This window comes from Solea solea, chromosome 14 (assembly GCF_958295425.1).
Source record: "Solea solea chromosome 14, fSolSol10.1, whole genome shotgun sequence".
Taxonomy (NCBI): Eukaryota; Metazoa; Chordata; class Actinopteri; order Pleuronectiformes; family Soleidae; genus Solea; species Solea solea.
The window spans coordinates 11639032-11663930 of record NC_081147.1 but is presented as its reverse complement, the minus strand read 5'-3'; the positions used below and the strand labels follow the sequence as shown (position 1 = coordinate 11663930).

Genomic DNA, 24899 nt, shown 5'->3' with positions numbered 1-24899 from the left:
ACTCCCTGCACTGCCACAATGAGCCTCATCAATCGTAACCCCAGCACAAAAGAGCTGCTCTCTTTCTACCTGGCCATTGTGACTCAGTTTCCTCTGTGACAAAGAGCAGAGACAGCAAGACTTTGCTCAGTGCAGGGAATTAAATAACGAAAGCAAAGATTTTAAAATGGACCTCGACTGCTACTCCATGAGTCATTCAGGCTCAATCTGAAAGGGAAGATGACACAAATTTTTCATATGTCAGTTGAAGGCCTGGACATTGTGGTTTACACATTGGAAACAGGCTTTTATAGAAATGAGTGGTAATCCAACATATACTGTTAATACTGTTAACACAAATTGACATTTTATATTATTAAATAATATAAAAACATCACTAAGAGTGACAAACCCAAATAGATTTACCACCAATCCTTGTTTTCTTCACGTCTTCTCTTGTTTTTATAGCCTGTAACTATTTTTTCTTTCCACTAATAATTTTCTCATCCTTCGTAGCAACAGCACACTGTTTTTTTTCAGCGAAATTGTTTTGTGTTAACTGAGCACTGAAAGACACACAGACTTAATAAATGAAAGGTGATAACTCACAGGACATGGCACCGTCCAAAACGGCTAAAGTTGTGTGAATAAAATATCAAATATGTGTCTTTTAGAGCCACACAGTTTATCCTTCCTTCTGCATTTCTTTGATCTCATCTACACTTGGTCTTGTATGTTTTGTATATAATATTTTAAATTTGGAATGGTTCACTGGCAGAAATTCAACATAAGTGTATAAAACCAAATAAAACAAAAAGTTGATTTCCACAGCCTAAGAATCAGCATTCTATATGTTTGTTATGGAAGGGCCTTGTTTCATGGAGGCCGTCATCTTGTGCTTACAGATTACAACAAACAAACAAGCAAACATGCCAGTGCAGGCGTTTAGGTGTTGAAATGGAAGCTTGCTATGCAAGTGAAGAATAATGACACCCTCTCTGGTACGAGAACGCCACTGTCGTTACCTGGAGCACTTGAGAAAGGGAGGGGTGAGTGGATGAGTATTCTGTTTGTTACAGTCTGTTAAAACTCTCACTCTCAACTAATAACTCATTATTACACGCAGGATCTTTACTTTGTAATTATTCATTACAGTTGCAATATATGTTGTAAAATGAAAGTAATTGAAATTAAAAAACATATACAAAAGCACCTGAAATATAACTTTCCAACTCTGTTTACTAGTGATAATGAGGCTTATTTGACTGCCTGTCGAAAACATCACTATCTGGAAAGATAATGAGATCCTGCTGTAACTGTTACACAGTAAGGACAGCAGTCTTTCATGTGAGCGCCGACTAACAAGCTCTGCTGCTGCAGCTGTGTGCGTGTGTGTGTGTGTGTGTGTGTGGGTTGGGACTTTCTGAAGGTGCTCGTCAGGCCCTGCGTGGATCCTACACCAAGTAACGTAATGACCCTTTTCTGCCATGCCCCTCAACCCGCTTACACTATACATGTACCTTCCTCTCTCTCGCACTCTCTCACATACGCACACACAAATGCGCATACACACTCATAATAAAACTAGGTTATCGTAGTTATTTCTGCTGCAGGGCTTTCAGCTTACGAGGCAAGAAGAACCTGTTTCAGGGAACCTCAGGACAAACTGTATCATAGACAAACACATCCACACTAACGCCAGTAAAGAGAACAACAAATGAAATTAAATTTGAGACCTTGGACACGACTTGTGTGCTCTGTCCACAGTGTGTGACAAATGCTACCACAATAATACAACATGTCCTGTAATTTAAACACCTGACAGACTTACAGGGAAAGGTCAAATTGGCATAATAAGGCCAGCGTGACTTTTCCTAAAACTATTTTAATGCTGCTTTTTTGTACCGTGTGCTCAGCGTCCTTCTATCAAAAGAGCAATGTGTATTCAAATGCATAAAAAAAGAAATAATAATCAAAAAAACCAAAAACCTAATTTGGACAAAGGCCTGCCCCCACAAACAACATGCAGATTACTCATCCCCCTCAGAGCCGCCTTGCTCTCGTGTATTGTGGGAGGACAGGGGTGGGCGGCTGTGCAGGGAGCTGCGCTATCAGACCACATGACTTCAGCCTGCATGTAACATATCTACATAATGTTTCCTCACCTTTCCTTCACACTAAGTGGCTTCTGATTTAGCCAGTGTTTGTGTGTTAGTGTGTGTGTGTGTGCACTTCAAAACTAATCAGGAAAGTCAGTGTGGTGGAACCCAGACATCTTGTTTATCCTTCGAGATTAACACACACTTCACCTTCAGACACACGCACACACACACACACACACATAGTTATATTTCCTAGGACACTGCATTGACCTCCATTCACTTAGACAGCCTAACCAAAGCCTAGCCTTTTCGCTAACCATGACCAATTAAACTTAACCAGGTTCTCAGAAATGAGGTTCTGCCTCATTACGATCAGGTTTTTGTCTCTTTGAGGACTGCCGGTCCTGATAAGGTCAGTGTTTATGCCAAGAAAATGTCCTAAAGCGGGGACACATACAAGCACACGCATATGTTTGCACTGCATTTGTAATGAGGACTCTCATAGACATAATGCATTCCCTAACCATAACCAACTTAATCAACTAAATGCCTGAACCTAAACCTAACCTAAACCCAGTTTTAACCCCAACACTAAAACCAAATCTTAACCCTCAAAAATGTCCCAGGGTTTATAAGTGTTTCGGTCCTTACAAAGATACTCGTACAAGGACACACACACACACACACACATAGAAGAGTGAAGGTCTTGCAATTGTCCCAGGTGCAGAGAAATCTGTGAAGCAGCATGTGGCTTGTCCCAGTTCTTCTATAGTACCTGTGTGTGCCTTTGTATGTGTGTGTGTGTGTGTGCACGCACACATGCACACGTGCAAGTATTTGCGTATGTGTGTGTGTGTGTGTGTGTGTGTGAGATTGCGTATTGCGACAAGACTGACCCATTTGAATCTTAATACAGACACTCACCAATGCATTCCTGAAACTAGTACAATATGTAGGCAACGATGTGCGCAACTGCCACGAAGCATTGACTGACACTAGTATATGCTGGGGGTCAAATGGAACACTTGGGGGTGGGGGGAGGTACCTCACAATTTCTGGGGTGCTTATGGAAAAAAAACATAAGCTCAGTGTGAGAGTTTGAAAGGCAGGGGAGGTCATGGTGACAGGCAGCACCAAATGAGGAGGAGATGAACAGGTGCATCCTCCTTCTCCTGCTCTGACAGACGGTGAAGTCAGAGACTCTGACTCTGTTTAAGTCTGTTTAGAAACAGTGCACGTCTAATCTGTCACACCTGTGTGTGTGTGTGTGTGTGTTTGTTCTTGTCATCTCTTTAGGACCTCTTCTGGCACAATCACTAACCTTGTCAGAACCACTAGTGGTCTTTTATACCAATGACCAATTGGTTATGACCAATAGTCGACAATTTATACTGCATTATGCAAATTGTGGGCAGGTTAAGATAAGGATTTGGTGTTAAATGGCCTTGGGTAAAGTTAGATATTAAAGCTTTTTTTAGATTGTCCAAAAGAATAGAAGTCCGTATTTGTGTATGAATGACAGAGCGAAGGGGGTAGCAGAAGAAGGAGGAAGAGAAAGGAGAGAGAGAGAGGGAGAGAGAGAGAGAGAGAGAGAGAGAGAGAGAGAGAGAGAGAGAGAGAGAGAGCTGTTTGTTTCTCTGGACACCTTCACCAGCAGCAGCAGCAGCAGCTCGAATCTGGAGGAGAGGTGACCGGGGCTGGGGGGTAAATGTGCGTGCGTGTGCGTGCGTCGAGCGTCTGGCAGAGAGACTGCGGGATCAGCAGAGAGACTATTTCTCAACTTGCCTCCTCTCCGCGCTCTCCGCTCTGCCCCCGGTGTCGCTGGAGTGTCTCTCCTCCTCTTCCCCGGGACACACGCAGGCATCTGTGGTGGTGAGATGTGAAGAGGCTTAAAGTATGGCATGCAAAGATGGTTTCTGCCAAGAAGGAGATGGTGACAGCGATGTGTCCTGCTCTCATTCGGACCCTCCTCTACTTTTTCTGTTTGGCCACTTGGTGAGTCCGCGCACGGTCGCTGTCCGTGGTGCTGAAAGTGAAAATCTCGCGCCTGGATCAATTACGAGTTTTTTTTTTCTTTTCTTTCCTGCTCTCCTCAATCTTTTCCTCCTTCTTCTAGTGTAAAGAAAATCTCTGGTAAGACACGGAAGGATGAAAGGCTCTATCCGGCGAATTTCACTCGCATTTTAGACCGACTTCTGGACGGATACGACAACAGGCTGCGACCTGGATTCGGAGGTTTGTATGCAGAAGAGAAAGTATTTTTCAACTTTTTATATGATAGTTAACATAATGTTAAGTACAATGTAGGTGGTAAAACTTTTATTTGACCTTTTTAACCTGTATGAGCTCACTCTACTATTTAAATATCTAAAAATAAACGTATTATTATTTAAAAATCCATTGCAAAAATCCCCAAATTGTTGAGATTGTTCCTGCAAAATGCAACAGACATTGCGCAATGTCCTTGAAGGAACATTACAGCAACATTATTATAATCCACCCACCGTGTGTGTGTGCGTGTGTGAGAGTGACTTACATCGTGCACCATAATACATGTTTAAGTAGTGATGATGTTAAACCGTGTTTCTGATCCTGATGTAAGCCCGTCACTTTCTACCTTCTGTAGTGAGGCGCGCACGTTCCGGCGAATGAAGTTACATAACAGACGCTTTTAATGATGCACAGTTCAAGTGGTAAAAGTGCGGATTTTTGTTTCCTCACACCACGTCTGCAGCCATCAAGCAGCATCACTTGCTTTTACGTGCAGAAAACAGCGTATATCAGCAAAAAATGATGCACTACTTAAACCCTGCATTACATTCATTTAATCAGTAAGAAAGACAAGAAAATGAAACTAAATTAATGTTCTTACATATTTAGTACCATACCATTAGTGCATTAGTGTATGAGATAACACACTATTGCTTGTTAATGTATTCAGGCTTATAACGTGTTAAGTGTGAGTAATAGTATCTCTCCAAAATCAACTGGGACAAGATTGGATTTAAAAGAAAAATCAAATTTTTTTTTTATATTAATTATTATTCTTTGACTCAATAGGTCCTGTGACTGAGGTCAAGACCGATATTTATGTGACAAGTTTTGGGCCTGTTTCGGATGTGGAAATGGTATGTTCTCATGCTCTATACATGTAGTTAACATATGGTTATGTATGTATATCTTTTTAAATGTGTTCTATTATCACTTAACATACAGCCACATTTGTTAATTGCATAAGATGTAGATAACACCTCATCTGTAAAGACAGGATGTTTCATGCTCTTCTGTAGGGAAGTAAACATTCTACTTTGAACAATTGTTGTAAAACAAGGTGTTTTTCTCCTGTTAGACTTTCTTCATGATGAATAATGTCAACAATCATGAGGGAACATACCCCCCACCTCTTCTGTCTTAGGAGTACACAATGGACGTGTTCTTTCGGCAGACATGGGTGGACCAGAGGCTGATGTATGAAGGCCCCATTGAGATTTTAAGGCTGAACAACCTCATGGTGACGAAGGTGTGGACTCCCGACACGTTCTTCAGGAACGGCAAGAAGTCAGTGGCTCACAACATGACGGCTCCTAACAAGCTCTTCCGCATCATGAAGAATGGCACCATCCTCTACACCATGAGGTACTACTGGATATTTATCTCCATGTGCTTCCAGTTAATTTACATAAAACACCCAACTAGTTGCCATTATCAGATTGATTTGATCAGACATTATGTGACTATTTTCTTTCCATATGATGACTTGATATTCCAAATGATGATGAAAGAATGGACTGTACATAAATTCAGTATTCTACATTGCAGGTTTTGTGCTCATTATAAGAGGAGAGAGGAGAGAAGACATACTGTGTTTTAATTTAAAGCAGGCAGGCAGATTTCCTTTGGAATCTGAGCCAGGCGAGCAGTGTAAACAGTAAGGAGGCAGAGCACAGCAAGCCAAACCTTAAATCCAACTAAGGCAGTCAAATAACAGCCCCATTGTTGTTGTTTTTTAGACAAAAGCAAATCACTAGCCCTTTTGAATATCACTAATATGTGTATACACACATGCCAGTGTGCAAAAGTGCATGTTTTGTGCAATCTTTTGTGCAGTAGTGACACCCAAACTCTGGTCCACCATTTTTTTGCAGAAATCCATGATGAATGTTAGTGTTAGTGACTTTTCTCTTTCTCCACACAGGTTGACTATCAGTGCTGAGTGTCCCATGAAGCTGGTGAACTTCCCCATGGACGGACACGCATGTCCCCTCAAATTTGGAAGCTGTAAGTTGTGCCAGCTTAGATGTGAGAGTGTGTGTGTGGTCTAGTTATGACTGGTGTTGTGGGGAAAAGTGGCAAGCTTTTTTCATGTTTTGCCCGGTATTTAAAGCTCCCGTGTGTAACTTCATACATCAAAACACTGCTGGCTTTGTTACAGTGAGAAGTGCACGGAATGAGCTGGGAGTAAAAACACACTTTAATTGAGCTTCTGCCGTGAGTGACAGAGTCGGTGCTGTGAGCTGCTGCTCCTACTACTGCTCCTACTACAGCTTTGAGAACACACACACACACACACACACACACACACACACACAGAGGCTGTTTGCAAAAGTCAGGACTATGAGGATTAGGAGAATTTTTTTTTGGCGATGCTTCTTGGAGTTTTCAGCCAGCAGAGACATCAGACTGTCCCCACTCCTCAGCTGAGCCTGCAGAGCTCACTGAAAGGACTCCTCTAGATTCATATTCCAAACCCTCGCTGCAGTCTCACCGTCCTGCTTTTCTAGCGTAGCTTTTATGCAAAACGCATCACTCTCTGTGTGCAGAGCAGGAATGTTGCCACAGACACACACACACAGTAAGAGTCATGTGAAAGCTGCATTATATGAACTCATTTGAAAATGGTTTGAATATAACATTAGTTTTTTTATTTAAAACTCGCACACTGCAATCTGTTTCCTAATTTTACTCAATCAGCTGGAAACATTTGCAAGATTTCATCATTTATCTGTGAAACACTTTTAAAATATGTATTTACGAGCACTGTCTGGAGCAATTTTGTCCTTGATCAAATATCGCAGAGAGGGGATTGAAAAATTACCTTTTATTTTACATGTTTGTTACATAGAAAACACAGATTCTTTTATTTAACCCATCGTGATGACTGGCTGTGGTCCTTTAGATTCTTCTTGCCCGGACTAAATTTGGAAAAAATAAGTTTCAGTGTCAGTGCAATAATATCTTGGAATCTCCTTCAGTATGATCTCAATATGATTATCTTAATTTTAGCCATCAACTATCCTACAATTGCTTTAAATGACGCTGTGTTTTGTTTTGCGTGGTTGTTTTTTTATCTGTTTGCTTGTTGTCTTTGTTCATGCTTGGCATCACTGAAAACGAGGGTCTTCTTCAATTGATTCCAGAGTTTTAAACAAAGGTTAAACGAGATATTAGTCAGAATATTGAAAAAAAGCTCAGTCACATGACTCGGCACTGAAGTGTAATCTGTGCCGAAAAGGATCTGCTGAGGAAATGAGCACTGTCAGACACAAAGTGACTGAATGCTAATACTAAATAATGAAGCATTCCATTCTTCATTGTGAACAATGGGGCCTCTAACTCAGCATCAGAGTTTAGAGTGTTTAGGCCTCCTGGTCAGCAGAAAAAATTATCTCGGATGAAGGAGTCTCGCAAATAGAGCGTCTCCATCTTATCAGAGAAGAGCAGTGAAGTGATGATTACATCTGCGAAGGGAAGGGAAAGGAAGAGACGACGAGTTTTGCCTTTACACCCGCCCAATCTGCCATCGGTGACATTGCAGAGGACAAATTCACATCTCTCAGTGATTGTCATCCTTCTCCCCCTCCTCATGCTCCTCCTTTCACCATCATGCTCTGGTACAGTGAGCCCCCCGTCAGGAGGAAGCCACCATGGATCTGATCTGGCCTGAAGCAAAGGAAAGGTCAGAATTCCTTCCTCCGCCTCAGGATATTACAGACCTATGCCACTGTTTTCCATCGCTCCCTCTCTCTCTCTCTCTCTGAGTGTGTGTGTGTGTGTGTGTGTGTGTGTGTGTGTGCTAATTCCTTTTCTGTCTGCCCTGCCTTCATTTTTGTCTTCATCACTCATCTCCTTCCCCTCTCTCCATCTCCTTCTCTGTTTCTCCATCTGGACTCTGGACTGCACAAGCACGGTGTTCCACTCCACGACACACCAGAGTCATTTCATTTTGGCAGCGCAGTCAGTATATGCAGCTGATGTGGAGTCCCTGAGCTCAGACAACTGGCATTTTGTCGTGCCCCCACAGACCGGTCAACCTCGGCAGGGAACACAACACGCACAGGAAATATGGCCTTCTTGCGATTTACACATCTGAGATGCAAGCACAGTGAAACTGACTGCAACAGTCTGAAGAGTGGACTAGTTATCTTATATTTCTTTTCATGAGCAAACGTAAGATATAAGACGGTCGGTGCCAGTGTAGTGTTTTATGATGAAAGATCCTTGCTGGCAATCAACTATAATAAAGTTTGTACATCCTGCACTTCTGTTTTATTTTCCTTGCAGAAAAGTAAATTAATTACTGCAGAGTTTCCCCATGTTTGGATAGAGGTGAAGGGTCAAACGGCCTTAAAAGTGCTGAGAGCCTTAAAATTAATTAGTGGAGAGTTTTTATTATCCTGTGATGAGGGTTTGGAGGCTTTTTTTTTATCTGGCCAAGAATTCAGTTTTCAGAGAAACAATGAACAGGAATGACTGAGGCTTAAAAAGCTGCAAATACAATATTTACAACCTGCGGCTGAAATAATCAACTGAAATGAAAAATAACGATAAGTAATATGAAAGGTGTCGTTTGTACTGGCAAACAAACAGAATACAACCTGTGTCTGGATTTTTTAGCATATGATTTGTGTGTGTTCTAGTGTTTACTTGTCACTTTTTTGGTTTTGCTGCCTGTAATTTAGAATGTACACAAATAATGGATAATCATCTGCAGGATCAGAAAGTGAAGCAACACTAAAGTGCCTGCATGTATTATATTGAACGTGTGTTTTTTTTTTTAATACCCCATATCTACTTGTCGTTTAATACTGCTTTAAAATGTGTTTTTGACCAGTGGGGATCTGTTTAATTCACAAATGACTCTGCAATATACGCAGGTTTTTGGCTCTGATTAGTGGGAATTAGCTCGCTAATTTCTTCTTTGTCTGCTTCTTTTTTGCCTGTGTTGCTCATTCATTTTCTGGCCGAATGCCTTTGAATGAATGTCTTTAGCAAACCTCACTTAACAACTTGGGACAGTGCTCAATATTTTTTTTTACTTCATTAACAACTTAAAAAATGTTCGCTCATCATTGCGTTTGAACAAGGGACAGACGTAAATAACACCAAATAGTAACAACTGTGTGTTTGTGTTGTTGTTTGTGAGGCGGGGCCACACAGTGGCTAACACTGTTGCCTCACAGCAAGAAGGTTGCTGGTTCCCGTCCCAGTCCAGCCCTTTCTGTGTGGAGTTCGCATGTTCTCCCTGTGTGTGTGTGTGTGTGTGTGTGTGTGCGTTTTCTCTGGGTTCTGCATTTTCCTCCAAAAACATGCAGAGGTTATATTGGACACTCTATATTGTTGGTAGGTGAGTGTGTGAGTGGATGGTTGTTCGTCTCCATGTGTTTGCCCTGTGATGGACTGGTGACCTGTCCAGGGTGTACCTCACCCTTTCACCCTATGTCAGCTGGGATTGGCACTACAGGCCCTGCTGCTGGTGGATGGATGAATGTTCCTGATGTGTTTGTGTCATTACATTTCACACATGGATGATGCAGGGGTGAAAAAAAAACAAAGGGCAGACACAACCACTGGCTATAGGACTGGTGTTACCCACTTTTTTTGATAAATTCCAGGTGGAGCTGCTTATTTTATCATGAAAGAGGCTGAATCATGATTTTCATTTGATTTATGACATCAGTAAATATTTAGTTAGTTTATGATCTCACTTACTGGTTTCAGGTATCCCTCAATACAGCATTGTGTCCATTTACTGTTGTATGATGATGTAACTTATGCTTGAGGGTGTGGTCATGTTGTGATTGACACCGTGACCTGCTGATCCTCTTGCTCTCAGTAAGATTCCCTCCCTCTCTTCTTCCCCAGCTCCACTCTTCCATCCAAATATGGTCTCTTCTGTTTCTAACCAAAGCTAAAATGGCACAGGCCAAAATGCAAAACTTGAGGCTTCATAAATGGCAGTTGACAAAATAATGTCAGAGCGGGTTGGCTCTTGAAGTTGTGGGCTGTGAAACCAAAAACAATGAGCTGGAAGACAATAAAGCCCTCAGTGAAGAGTAGGAGGGCTGACATTATCTTCACTGAAGACCTGGACGACTGAGAGCCTTCACAAACATCTCAGTTTGAACAGTTGACAGTTTTTCATTATGAGTGACACCTTTCATGTTGGCAAATACAAAAGCTAGGCAGACAATGGAGACGATAACGGTATTTTTAGTCCCTATATTTCTCTTGTGCAAAATCCAAACTGTATTGCATATGGAAAGTCAAAAAAGGAAGTTAAAAGTTATGTCATTTGTAAAATGAGGTGAAAGGAGAAATGTGGTAAGAAAACTATATCAAACTTATAAATGTACTCTATGGAACTGAAAATATACTTAGACATGTATTTACAGTATGTAAATGTTCACACTCGTGTAACAGCATGTGCGAGTTCACCTGACTGTCAGTGACTCACACTGGTGCTGCTCTGCTGTTGTCTGCCCACAGATGCTTATCCTAAAACAGAGATGATCTATACTTGGACCAAAGGGCCTGAGCACTCAGTAGAGGTTCCACCCGAGTCCTCCAGCCTCGTTCAGTACGATCTTATCGGCCAGACGGTGTCCAGTGAGACCATTAAGTCCATCACTGGTAAGTCGTGCTCGTCCTGTCACCGGCTTCCTGTGAAACGGTTGCTGAGGTGATGTGATGCAATGAAGTGTTTTACCTTTTTTTTTTTTTTGTTACTACCGAATGTGAAATCTGCTCTCTGCTGTTGAAAGCAAATGTCTGTGTGTATTACATCCTGTCAAACCTGGTGAGGCGAGCCAAGGAATTTTCATTTATAAAGCCCTTTTCATGCACCGACGTAGATTTAGGGCGCTGCACAGAGACACAGAGAAAAAGGAAAGAAATCAATACAAAGTTGAAAAATAAAACCCCTAACAATATATATGTATATATATACATGTCATATTTGTACTGTATATATTTAGTATCTATAAATGGACAACATGTCAAAATGTCCAAATCCATAGAAATCCTTGAGTAATTTTCTGATATAAAATATACTTAAGTTTTAGAAGTAAAGGTAAAGGTGTAATGATTGAGCCATGGTGGCTCAGTGGTAGGGCAAGTTGTCGTTCAACTTGGGAGGTTGTGGGTTCAATTACTGGCTCTGTTAGTCTATATGCATGTGTCCTTGAGCAAGACACTAATCCTAACCCCTTGTTGAAGCATGTGAATGCTTCAACAACCAAACAAGACAACAATTCCCATGATCCCACACTATATCCCCATTTTTTTTTATTATTGGTTCCTTGAGCGACCCTTAGCAGCAGAATATGAGTTAAAAGCGGTAAAAACCTTAAAAACTTAATGAGGATGCTTTGACTCTTGCAGACATGAGACAGAAACAGGCTCAGGACACCAAACACTCTAAACATCACATTAAGGATCATAAAAATAAGGTTTTAGCAGCAGAGAGATGGAACCAGTGGCAGCTGACCTTTTTACTGTCATTGGACTGTGGATTTATGAAGTATAGGAAGGAATATATATTAAAAAAATATCAAATAAAATCCAATGTGACATCAGTCTTGAGCTGTGTTTACTGAAATATGTCAGCTTGCAGCTTTAAATTCATAAAAAAACAGCAGACAAATCCATGTCTCTTCCTCCTCCAGGTGAATATGTGGTGATGACAGTCCACTTCCACTTGAAACGTAAAATGGGCTACTTCATGATTCAGACGTATATCCCCTGCATAATGACAGTGATCCTCTCCCAAGTGTCCTTCTGGATCAATAAAGAATCAGTGCCGGCGCGCACAGTCTTTGGTATGTAGTGTGAACCTCACTCATCGTTTACCTTTCTGATGTATGGATGCAAACAGAGCACTGTGCACGTCCACGTCCACGCTGTGTGATCATTGTGTGAAATTAGAAGAGCTGTAAGATTTAATGAACATGAGAAGCAATTTCACAGCTTTCACGGTTTTGAAACCGACAAGAAAGGGTCTGCAAACATTTTGGATTATACAATACGTTTTCTATATAAATTATATCTAAGTATAGGATGGGAAAATGTAAAAAAGTTGTTGTTTTAGTCAAGTAACAGAGCATTTAAAAATATTGTTTCTTGCTCTTCTTATTTACATAGGGTAAAATAAGCTCTGTCATATAAAATGTGTCCTGTGTTAATTGTATTGACTTTATACAGAGTTTTTAGTTTTTCAGGCAATGAGTTTATAGCTAAAAAAAGACAATATTTAAATTCTTAATTTCTACATTTTAAACAGAGGCTTGTGCCTTTATTGTTATTTAGCAGCATTTTGTGGCAGTAAATATAAAAAAAAAAAACATGATTGCTTTTTTTCCAATAAGAGGGTGGAGAGTTTACTAATCACATTTATGCCCCATTACTTTGACAGATGGGTTGGTGCTTTTGCTGTTCTTCATACTGAAAATGGTTATAGATCAATTAAAAGCTGCAAATAGGTCCGTAGGGTTTCTCTCTGCTGTGTGAAATCTCAACGTGCCTGTAACAGGCATGTTTCTGGCTGGCAGCAGCGTTTGGTCAAACAGTGACAGCTTGCAAAAATCACTAAAGGTGACTATACAACCAATCACACTAATGGCTGTCACTTCAATGTCACCTGTTTCCATTCGGCGTGCATGTGACAGTAAAGTGTGACCATATTGTCAAACCCTCCAAACTGTGATCCTTGTTCTGCACAGTCAAAAATATTCTGGTCTAAGTATAACAAAATAGGTTCTCCCTGCGTTTTTTAAAACTGGTTTGGGAAAATAAAAGTGTGTCAGATATTGTGATTGTGGCTAAAAGTGGGACGAAGTTGAAAACAGTGATATTTAAGTGTTTCAGAGATGTTTGAAAGGCGCTTGGGACGCTCTGCTTGAAACCAGGGCAGCTCCGAATTCTGGGTTTCGAGACGGTACAGGAACACAGCGTGTGCATTTACTGTCAACTGCACAGTTTGTGTTTTGAGTGTGGTGAGCAGAGCAGAGCAGAGCAGAGCAGAACAGAGCAGCCCTGTGTGACCAGGTGCACTAGTTCAACAATGATGGACCTGCATGGTGCAGTGTAATAAAGCACTGGAGGATCAGTGCTGCTGCTGTCCTGCTGAGGCCCAGACCAGCTGCACTGCCCCCACCATCAACTGCCCATCAGAACAGAGAATTCACAGCAGCACAACTATTGTTGTCTCTGTATAGAGCGCGTGAGGCAGCGGATTCCTGCTCTTATCAGCTGCGTGACGTGTTTGTGTGTCTGTGGTGGCTGAGATTGGCTGAAAATGGATGAGGATGATCTGTGTTTGGATTTCTTTCCCCCGTCCCAGCGGAGACACAGACACTCTGCTTCAGAGACTTGACCACTGTGTCCTATTTTCAGTTTGTCAGGAAGACAAACAGGAGGGAGGATTATATTTGGAGATTCAGATGGAGAGGTCAGAGTCAAAGCAAGCACAGTTTTGCGCAGCTTATTAGGACACAGCTTTGACCTCCAGCCACTGTGAACAACCTGAACAAATCCATATCCCTTACCTTAACAATGACTAGTACATACTTAACCATAACCTTAAGATAATTATATCTCACCCCTAACATTAACATAAATTAATCTGGTCATGACAAGGTCATTGTTTAAACCAGAAAGGCCTTTTTTACTGCTTTATCCTCCACATGAGGGTCGCGGGGGCACTGGTGGCAAACCCAGCTGACATTGGGCAGAAGGCGGGGTCACCCTGGACAGGTCGCCAGTCCATCACAGGGCCACATAGAGAAAAAACAACATTCACTCTTCCTGAAAACATACAATTGACAATTTTATCTTTATTTAGAACAGACAGTGAATCAGTGAAGGACAAGATGAGTAGGGACAGTGAATTGTGTGGCTACGGACCTTCTTCATATGTGCATTTGTCTGTACTGAGAATGCAGGAGTGACCATTAGAAGTGATCACAAACTGAGGTCATGCATGATGGAGATGCCTGAGCTTGTTTTAGCAAAATGTTCTCATTCATTTCTCTTGTAAAAGTTAGATGAGAAGATTGTACATAAATGGAGCTGGGAGGTGATGAGCTTGGCAGAAAGACTGGGAGCAGCAGGAAAACAGCTTCTGTGGCTCTTTTCTAAAGCACCCTAATTAATGCAGTGGATGTTGATTGTATAGTTACATCCTGTAGGCTACCTGTTTGCAGAACAAAAGCTGAGCTCACCGGTTTCAAAAAAGTGTAATTTTGTCACTGTAAGTTTCCAAGGAAAACAGCGTTATGTAGCATTATGATGTCACTTGTGGACCATAGTCTCTGCTCCTGGCTTATGTAACTCAGTGCAATGTCTCTTTCAGCATTTCTCACATCTTTTTATGAGGAAAAGCAAAAAGTGTGTTTGCTTTTGTCCACAAATCAACTTTACTGAAATAGTCGCAGATGACTGTAAGCATCTAAGTAGGTTCATTCATACTGCAATCTTTCACATTACTTTTGTACTTAGCGTTCGTGTTCATTCAGGCCACTTTCACACTGAAATGAACCAGTGTATCTGGGATATATTAAACTGTGGTGAAGCCACTAACCCATCATCGCCAGTGGTTGTTCTGCCATGTGGTGTCTCTTACACCTTTGCATCACCTGTGCATGAGCTGTAATGTCACAAAAATGTGGGAAACTGGCCCAACCTCTCTTTATGTACCCAGTCTCGCTGGTTCGGGGTTCACAGATACTGCAACTATCCTGCATTTCTGATACTATGTAGAGACCTTGGTTGAATCTCTGAACTGGCTTTCTGAATGTCACATCACGCCAATTTAAAAAAATACCACCTCAGACGATGGAAGAAAATAATGCAAATATCCTCACATTTATGTTTGTGTTGCCAGGCATTATTAACATGAGATTTATAATCTTTGCGTTGTCTTTGTGTTTTATGTGTTTTGTTTTACGTGAACTCACCTTTTCATAGATTTGCACCATTCACACTATTAAGACCTTTAGTTGTACAGTTTGAAAGAAGAAAGAAAAAAGAGACATATGCATATTTCCAATATCCATCAATCTCCTCGTTTTTCTTTTTGAACGGTTTTGTATTAGAGGTTAATGTCCTCAGTCTGTGGCCTCGAGCCACAGTTCACCTATCAATGTCATCCAGCTGCTTTTGATTGACATGTAATTATATGGCGGTCACGTCCGGGCAGAGGGGATGGATTTATGTTGGGCAAGGTCTCGGCGCCGTGGATTGTTCCAGATCTCCAACGTAAAGGGGATTTTCTGCAAATCACATTATTGCTACTGGTTAATAATAACAAGGATGAATGATGAGTTACAGGCTTACTGAATGTATACTTTAACATTTTTGTAGGAACCACACCAGATCTGTTTGGTGTTTTATTTAACTGCAGCCAGTCTTGGCTACGCATGGACAAATGAATCAATGAGACATGACAGTCATTTCTAAGATGTGTTCTTAAACTCTGACTTCTTCTGTTCTAATTTGCTTTTATCTATAGGCTTGTTTAAAGCTGTAATAACCCACATTCTTTACACTGACATGGCTTTATGTGATAGACAGATGTTGTTGCTTAATTCACAATGAGTTTTACGTCTTTAATCCCTTTGGTTTTAAAGATCCAACTGTTTATTGTTAGAGTTGAGCACAAATGTCATGCCTAGGTTGGCCCCAGTGAAAACAAAGATGTTCAGAAGGAGGTTGACTAGGTCTGAGTCATTTTATGAGGCCTTTTTGTAGATCATAAGACTTCATTTGAAAATGCCAGGGTAATCTTCACCCTCGTCTTAACTCTTTTCTTGTCTGAATTATTTTAGCCACATTCCAAGCTTTTATTGGAATTTAATTCAGAGTCGTCTTCTGCCGGACTCTTTGTACAAGTTTCTGCCACCAGCGAGCAGCTCGTTACTCGCTGTGTCTAATCCTCGTAACCATGACATACACATTGTGTACAGGACATCCTGAAGTCAGAGCTTTCAGAAAATGGAACAGGTCATGAATATGAACGGGGGACAGGTCAAAAGTGTTGCTGCATGCTATCAACTGCCTGTAGTTACAGTTGACATTTCTCAAAGGACTTGGTAGAGAGCAAAATAAGTGCTAAAAATATTGGGCTTTGAATCAGCAAAGGCACAAATTGTTCTGCCTCCAGGTACATAAAATAAATGATAAATAAATAAATAAATAAATAAATCATCGGTTACTGTTGGAGGAAACAATGTGGCTCTTTTTGCACATCCCCCATTTCAAAGAAACAAATGTACAGTATTTGGCTCATTATCACGCGGCACTCTGCAGTTAATGAATATTGCTGATGAGAATGTAATGTGCACGGGTTATTGAACATATGCTAGCGAGGAGCGGTGCCATTTGTTTAGCGTTGACATAGAAAAAAGTTTAAGGTGATCTGCACTCACATTGTGTCTGATGCCAAAGATATATTATGGGAAAAAGTCGTTTTCATTTGCAGAGATATAGCTGCTGTACAGTGTCAGTCCTGTCAAATTGCATCAATAACTTAATGTTCCTTTAGAGATTATATATATCATAATTAAATGATATTTTTGATTCACAAGACACTTCTTGGTTCATGCGGTTGATATGTTTCCCTTTCGTTGTTACAATTACAGGCATTACCACCGTCCTGACCATGACGACACTCAGCATCAGTGCCCGCCACTCTCTCCCCAAAGTCTCGTATGCCACTGCGATGGACTGGTTCATTGCTGTCTGCTTTGCCTTCGTCTTCTCTGCCCTAATTGAGTTTGCTGCTGTAAACTACTTCACCCAAGCGCAGATCGAGCGGGCCAAAAAGAAGCCGGCCAAATGTCCCCCTGGTCCCCAAACAACGCCTGTCAAGGTCAAGGACACAGAGGAAGTGCTGCAGGTGATTTTCTTGTTTCCCTCAAAGTGGCTGTGGCAAATAACCTGATAGTACTTTGTTTGAAGGAGCACTTACACAAGCATGTCCCTTATTATGTGCTTACTGTATCTGGCCTTACAGGCCCGACAAAAGCTTGCAAAATCATTACAGGACATGATTACAGACTATTATAAAAACAGAACACAATATGAAATGTTTTAAAAATGATGGAAAGGTCTAAAAATATTTAGTGCCACAATCTGATATATGTGTCACAAAATTGAAACACAGAATTCCACAGAGATAAACAAATAGTTTTTAAAAATAATTGATAATTATTGATCATGCACAATGTTATTCATGTCGCAATTGTTTCCAAACTGTCCAAACTTGCTTTCTTGTTATCTCAGATCATGCAGCTGGTGTTCAGTCATAACACTGTATATAACAAGAGCTAATTTGTTGTCTCTGGCTTACAGACGACAGACTAATGAAGGTGTGAACACAAAAACAAACGGGTCTAAAAACAGCCTTACAGATGTTCGTGGCTAACCACGAGGTGTGTTTGCTGTGGAGCCTTTTCTTATTAGAGTCCACCAAAATCCACAGTGATTTTTATATCACTGGCTGAAACACATTACACACACCTCAGAGAAACTGTTTTATAAATTCAATCAGAATTGATGACTGTGCCATGAAGCTATTTTAGAGCACTCAGTAACTACGTATGATGAATGTGATGGAACTGTCAGACTGCATTTGTGGCTGCTCTGTGACATACGGACAGGATTTCTCTAAATATATTGGAAAAAGTGCACATTAGCACCTATAACTACAGCATAGAATTACATTAGTATAGAGTATAGATTCACTGTGAAGTGACATAACCCAGCAATGCACATGTCAGTTTTACACTAACTACTTTAAGTTGCTCCCTGCAGTCCAAATCCCAGTGTGGTGTAATCCATTCCTGAATGCAGTATAGTGACAACAGCACTTCAGTGGATTAGTACGTTGCCACGGCAACATGGCCCGAGTACATCTGTATAGGTTCTCAGAAAGGCTCTTGCACTGGGGAAATAAAAAAAAAGAAGTAGAATACTCTTCTCCTAAAGAGCAGGTCCTGTTAGTTTTACCAAAGGGCTTGACACGAAGGCTGAGGTGTAGCGCTGTGGTGCTAAAACCTAACCCTGACCTTAACCTAAGCCCCCGACCTCATCCTAACCATACAACAGGGAGTACGTTTAGTGACGGGGACTTGATTGTTGTCCCCAAAATGTATAATACCTGGAACAAACACGCACACATGGGTCACAATAACGCTGCGTCCTTTCAGTTTTAAAGGGGGATGGATTATTCTTGTAAATGCCTTAGTGCCAGTGTCACACTCTCACTGCTTGAAAACATAAACTCTCAAAGCATAAGCTGCTTTGACGCTACACTGCATTACCGCCTCAATGCAATGCTACCTACTTTCTGTCCTAAGCTTGTGTGAAATGAGTGAAATCCTTGGTAAGTGACATCTGTAATGCACACACGCCATCGTCCGCTGAATGATGAAGGCCATCTGTGTCAGGGCAACTGTAATCAGATCAATATGATAAGGTAAATGTCACTGGGACCACAGTTCTGAGCGGACGTGAATGGGCCTCGCCTTACTTCTTGTGTCCTCTAAACATGAATCGGACCGTCATTATTACTGGCACTTCTCTTAATTAACAGTATTTTTCACTCACTCAGACCAGTGTTTCAACTTGATATTCAGAAAACATGTATCAGGGTTACATTTATTTATTTACATTTACATTTTCATGCAATTTGATATTTCCACAGCCCTCATGTGGAGGATTAAAGCCATAGAAGATGGATGATATTTAGGGAAGTTTAAGTGTTTTTACTTATTTACATGGATGAAATTACAACCAAACCAAAATTGGATTTCTGAGTCTGACACTGCATTGGCCCGTATCAATTTTATTCAAATATGATTTTTCCCGAGGGAAAAAATTATAGTAAATAAATAGTTATGGTTTATAAATTTAGCAGTTTTGCAATCTGGAATAGTGTCAAATTGAACTCTTTTAACACAAAAATAGTTAAATTCCAGAGTGTATTTGTGATTTGGACTATAAAAACATAAAATTCTTTCTCCTCTAAATATCTTAATGTTCATTTTTTTGTTACAGCAAAATTCTGATACCAACGGTAACCTGAGAAAGCGGATGAATTATATCTATCAGCAAGAGCCGAGCAGCCACCAGAGAGCCCAGTCCACCACCAGCATTTCAGTCGTAGGAAGAGCCAGACCCCTGCGACCTTTAGCCGCTGGAGTCAACGGGAGCTCCTCCACCCTCTCCCGTGTCAGCCCCAAGTCTGAGAGCCTGCTCAGTGTGGCGTCGTCCTCGGCTCAGCTGGTGAAGAGTGCACCTCAGGCCGCTGCCTCTACGCCAGATGTGATGGCGGGGACACCATGCAAGCAGAACACCACCACCACCACCACCTCCTCCTCCTCTTTGCAGCATCTGCTGGGCCCCAAGCTGGAGCGCATCCAGATGATGGGGAACAAGGTGGAGCTGAAGCAGACGCCATGCTCCCAACCCACCACTGCTGGTATGGGTGGCACCAGCAAAATTGACAAATATGCACGGATCCTCTTCCCGGTCTCCTTTGGGGCATTTAACATGGTCTACTGGGTGGTTTACTTATCAAAGGACACCATGGTGGCTAAAGGCTAAAGGCTAAAGGACTTTTATCAGACGGACAGCAAGTAAGGATTATGGAAGTTTGCAAACAATCTGGGAAATTGTTGTTCCTTACATTGTGCTGAGTCAGCACGAGCATATCCTGGAGAATATCCTTCATTCCTCGAACAGCAAGCTTTGGAGCAAATCAACCAAATTAGAAACATCTGACTCAACATTTGAAAACCCACCTGCACACTGGAATATGCTACTGACCTCTTTATATTACGCCGCGCATACGTGCAACTCTGAAGGTTTTCATCGTCTTCAACTGCCTCGTGATCCTCTTTTGGCCTGCAGTCAAGACAAAGCATGGGGTTTTTTTCATTTTCCTATTTTTGTATCCTGCACCTGGCAAGATGTTCAGATGTGTGAGCCACTCTCCTGAAATGAACTACTCTACACTCTGTAAATATATATATATATATATATTTATTAGGTTCAATGGATTTATATTTAATGACGACAGTGTACTTCCATTTCAGTATTATATAACTTGTTGCTTCCCCCCCCCCAGCCAGCTAGATGACAGTAGATTTTTTTGAAATGATTTGACAAAGGAACTGTATTGGAGCTGCTCTGGGGACGCTCAGTTTAGACTGAAAAGTTATAATTCCTCACTCTTGGCCGGATGACGTCAAAGTCAAAGGAAGATGATTTTGGTCAGAATTAAATCCTCAAACAGGCTGAGTGGAGCTTTTAGACCTTGGACCCGATCAGCCATGCAAAGCCTCCGTTGTACAGTACTTATATAAAATGGACAAACTAATCTGGAAATACTGAAGATAAAAATTTAAGGATTGGTCTGGCAGGAAGTAGTAAAGACAAGTTATTATTTCATGTAACAGTAGTACAGTATTTAAGCTTCTTTTCTGCTATAATGGGTCCCCAAATAGTAGACAAAGATTGTGTGTGTGTTTCAAATAAAGCCATAGCATGAACAAACAGACGGAGCAGAGAGAATAAAGCCATCAGTCATTACATCACTGCACCAAAGAAAAAAAGGGAGATGGATGAGGGTTAGGAACATTATTGCTTGCACAGAAAAAACAACAACACTGAACTCTTCTAGTTCAGCTCAGCAGGAGACAACATAGCAGGTGACTGCTGTCATCCAGATTCTTCAGCCATGTCTAACAGATGTAGGTGAATGAATCTGCTTAAGCTGTGCCCATACACATTCATTTTAAACATTAATTCAGGCTGATTTTAATCTGAAGGTCTGGAAGGACAGCTGATTTTTAGCTTTCAGGAAATCCCATTTAGGTAACAGCATTTAGTATTTTACCAGCAAAAATAAATAAATAAACATCTTAAAGAAATGGTTCTGTGATGTGAGGAATATTGTGATCTGCTGAGCGTTAGATGAGGAGATCGATACCCACTCTTTTGTGTGCAGCGGTTGAAAAATCGGACCATAGGTGTGAAGTGAAGTGTGAGTGCTTGATTGTCTCTGTACGTCGGCTCTGTAATGGACTGTATCGTCTGGGAAATGGCTCATGACATACAGGCAGTTGCATTTTTTAGTTTTTCTTTCTTCATATGTTGAATTCAGTTAAATTGTCATATGGAAGGAAAACAAGGAAAGAAAACCCCTACGGTATAGAAAACTAGTTGACCACATAGACCCCCACCTGCCACTACCTGATAACTGAATCATGGGTGATGTGAAGGACATCACTACCTTTGTGACACAACATGATGTCACACAGTTGTCCTCCCTGTTTGTATCCTGTTAGTGCTCTGGTTTGTGGCTGATGGAGGTGAAGTAGGGGTTTATTGTCATTGAGTTGCCTTTTCTGCACATGTAATATGTGACACCCTGCTATAAATACATGCACAGAAGACACCCTGACAGTTTTCTTTCGTAACATATACACATAACTCTGAAGAACTTGCCTTAGAAAAGAGTCTTAGCCTTTATATGCACTCGAGGCATGGGCCTTGCTTTTCACGTTTTTGAAGCCTCATTTTACTAAACAAAAGAAGAATGGTGTAATTTTTTTGGACCGTGAGGGCCACTGTAGTTCCATGACAATCGACAACAATCTGCCGTCTCACAAACTAATGCTTGCACACTAGAGCTTTAATAAAATGCTAAATAGATGGGGATGTATTTCCTGATGGCTTGAATCTGCTCGTCATCATTCACTGCATGGTCACAGTTTGCAGAAGTGAAAGGTTAAACAATCGGTGGATGAGCCCAGCTATGTGACATGGGTGTGGTGTGTGTGGGGACTCGTGATGTAGTATAGGCGCCTGTTTTCCTGCTCTAATAGCCACATCATCCACACAATCATGGCTGCTGGCCACTGTTGATGGTTGTGTGAAGCTGGTGGTTTGATGCTGCCACTGTGGTGAGAAACACCCGGGCTGATGGACAGATCAACATGCCCGCCATCTTTCGCCTCTCCTAAATGCAGTCATGTGTGAAATTGATTTTGCCATTTCCTCCCTGTTGGTCCCTTCACGCCATCCCCTTGTCTCTGTCTCCCACAACAGTGGACAAAATATATCTCATCACACTGACACAGAACATCCATGTACTAATGAGGACTCTGTCAACAACAGATGGATGTTCCGTGTCAGTGTGGTGTGGATCTGCTGCTCTAAATGTGTGCATGATTTATGGAGCTGCCAACGGCAGGTTGTGGGTTTTCTGGTCTTTATTTATTTTTTTCACCAAAAATGTTGCTCTGGATGACAGACAGATAGTTAACGATGCTCCACATGTTCACTGTCATTCTAAAATCTGACACGCGGGGGGGGGATGGGGCTTGTGGAAAGTTCATAGCCAGCCAATTAAAGTATGAATTAATCTTCATACTTTTTGGCTTTTTCAAATACTTTAAAAGTGTCCTTTAAAAGCAAAAGAGGTTTAAAAATGATGCATTCACTCTAACTTTAGATCATTTCTGAATTAAATCACAGTGCAAGGCTCCCTCTAGTGTCTAAAGGGACCCCTTTTATTTTCAACAGAATCCAATTTAAGGATTTACTTTAAAACTTGTGAAAAATACAAGTACACACATTTTTGAAACAAGTCTTATGTAAAATGTAAATTAACAAAGAACTGGAAGGTTCCATAAAAAATAAATTTCTGCAATGGCATTTGGGTTTTTATTGGATGGAGGAAAAAAGCTTAGCTGAAATAATAATAATTAATTTTGTGCTGCCTATCATCATATGGATGAGTAAAAGGTAATCTGACTAACATAATTTTCCATCAACATACTGTATATCATAACAGAGTGACTTTTAAATGTATGTATTTTAAATATCAGACTAGTTTTATTTCACAAAATCACAACATACATTATCTCATGTACATTGAGATCATTTATAAAATGTATTTCATTTACCACAAAGGATACAAATTAAACTTAACAGCTTTTACTGTACATGCAGCTCGCATCAATGATGTTGCATTACTGCCATCTTCTGGAATTGGAAAACTCCTACATGAACAGTCCACCATATTTTCTCCATCTCCTCAGTCCAAGAAGAAAGTCATATATTCACATATGTCCAATAAAGTAAATTAGGAACTAAATAAAATTACACCACTATTTGTAGTTGGTCACAACAAATTGAAGGAGAGGATTGAGAATTAATATGATTACTTTTGGGCAAGGCATGGTTTCTGCATGGAGTTTGTGGAGGATAAAGTTGTAGAAGATGCATGGATGAATGAATGAATGAATGAATGAATGAATGAATGAATGAATGAATGATTACTCTTAACGAGTATAGATCAATCGCTGTGTGAGTACTTTTCATGATAAGTGTTCTATCCCATCTGCACAGAGCTCATTCATTTCTGTCATTCTGACACAGATTAACCAGCGGAGGGAGTAAAACTCCATCTGATGTTTTTTCCTTAAACTATGGACTGACTCGATTTTCAGCAGTGTCTCATTTTCTCGATTTTAATGTCAATATATCTGTGTCATTGGGTCTGAGCATCATGTTTGATTTCCAAATGTGCAAAAAGCAGATTTATTCCTCTATTTGATCAGTTTTTGTCTGATGCTGTATTCATTATATGTGACACATTATCATTTCTAATGTTGCGGTAAATGTTGTAACTCAAGTGAAAGTCTTTTCACTTGAGTTACAACATTTCTACACACAGAATGTGAAGCGCCATACAAGTGTTACTGGTTATTTTCAGTGATGTGGATCAATATGTGTGGAGTCATACCTTCAGTAATACGACTACTTCTCAGTAGGATTACCACTTAAAGCAATACTTATATTAGATAACCCACACAGAAACAGCAATATTGTAACTGAACCTTAAACGGCTTCCTAAAAAAAACAAAAAACGCTGCATTACTCATGACAATGCTTTAAGAATTTAAGGTTAAGTTAATTATAATAACTCAGCACACAATCAAACACTAGCAAACTCTTTAGTTTTACTCATTTTATTTGATTTTTTTTAGTAAAACACAGATCTTGGAATGCACTGCTCAGCAGATTATTTCCTGCAGCATTAGCTGAAAGAAACAGACTTGTGTATTGTGTTCATTAATATTGCTGCCAGGGTGAATTTATCTCAAAGCTGACAACAAATTATGGATTAAACTGTACCTTAATTCAACTGGAACTGTTTGTCGTTCACTCGAGCTGTTACAGTCAGTATGATGATACAAATATTTTTCATTTCTTAGTCCTCAATGCACTGTTTTTGAAGAAACACAATTAAACATGTGAGACAAATCCTTTCCACTTGTTGTAGTATCATTTTGCTGAAGTGGTAACTAAAGTATTGTGTTACAGAAGCTGAAAAGTGATGGATAATACTCTTGTTTTATTGTTTTTCAGCGTTAGCTTACATATATTTGCCTCCTGACATGTTGGTTCTCAAACTACCATCTAGGTACCACCTGAGAAAAAATTGAGCTTGTGAAGTAACCCCATTAT

General features: G+C 40.6%; 1 protein-coding gene across 2 annotated transcripts; it reads left to right on the top strand.

Annotated features, from left to right (window-relative positions):
• Positions 1-3716: 3716 nt before the first annotated feature.
• gabra4 (gamma-aminobutyric acid type A receptor subunit alpha4) lies at positions 3717-24684 on the top strand. Of its 2 annotated transcripts, none has more exons than XM_058650604.1 (9): positions 3717-4076; positions 4198-4316; positions 5142-5209; positions 5497-5717; positions 6277-6359; positions 10848-10991; positions 12026-12178; positions 16997-17253; positions 19416-24684. In XM_058650604.1, exons 1-9 carry the CDS (start codon positions 3991-3993, stop codon positions 19962-19964), a joined length of 1680 nt encoding a protein of 559 aa, XP_058506587.1. In that variant the 5' UTR covers positions 3717-3990; the 3' UTR covers positions 19965-24684. The 2 variants fall into 2 exon arrangements, with proteins under 2 accessions (XP_058506587.1, XP_058506588.1); XM_058650605.1 differs by lacking the exon at positions 19416-24684 and adding an exon at positions 19063-19099.
• Positions 24685-24899: the final 215 nt, after the last annotated feature.

Coding starts and splice junctions, on each gene's coding strand:
- gabra4 (XM_058650604.1), top strand. CDS start 3,991: ATGGTTTCTGCCAAGAAGGAGATGGTGACAGCGATGTGTCCTGCTCTC. Junction 4,077..4,197: donor TTTTTCTGTTTGGCCACTTG/GTGAGTCCGCGC, acceptor TCCTTCTTCTAG/TGTAAAGAAAATCTCTGGTA. Junction 12,179..16,996: donor GCCGGCGCGCACAGTCTTTG/GTATGTAGTGTG, acceptor TTACAATTACAG/GCATTACCACCGTCCTGACC.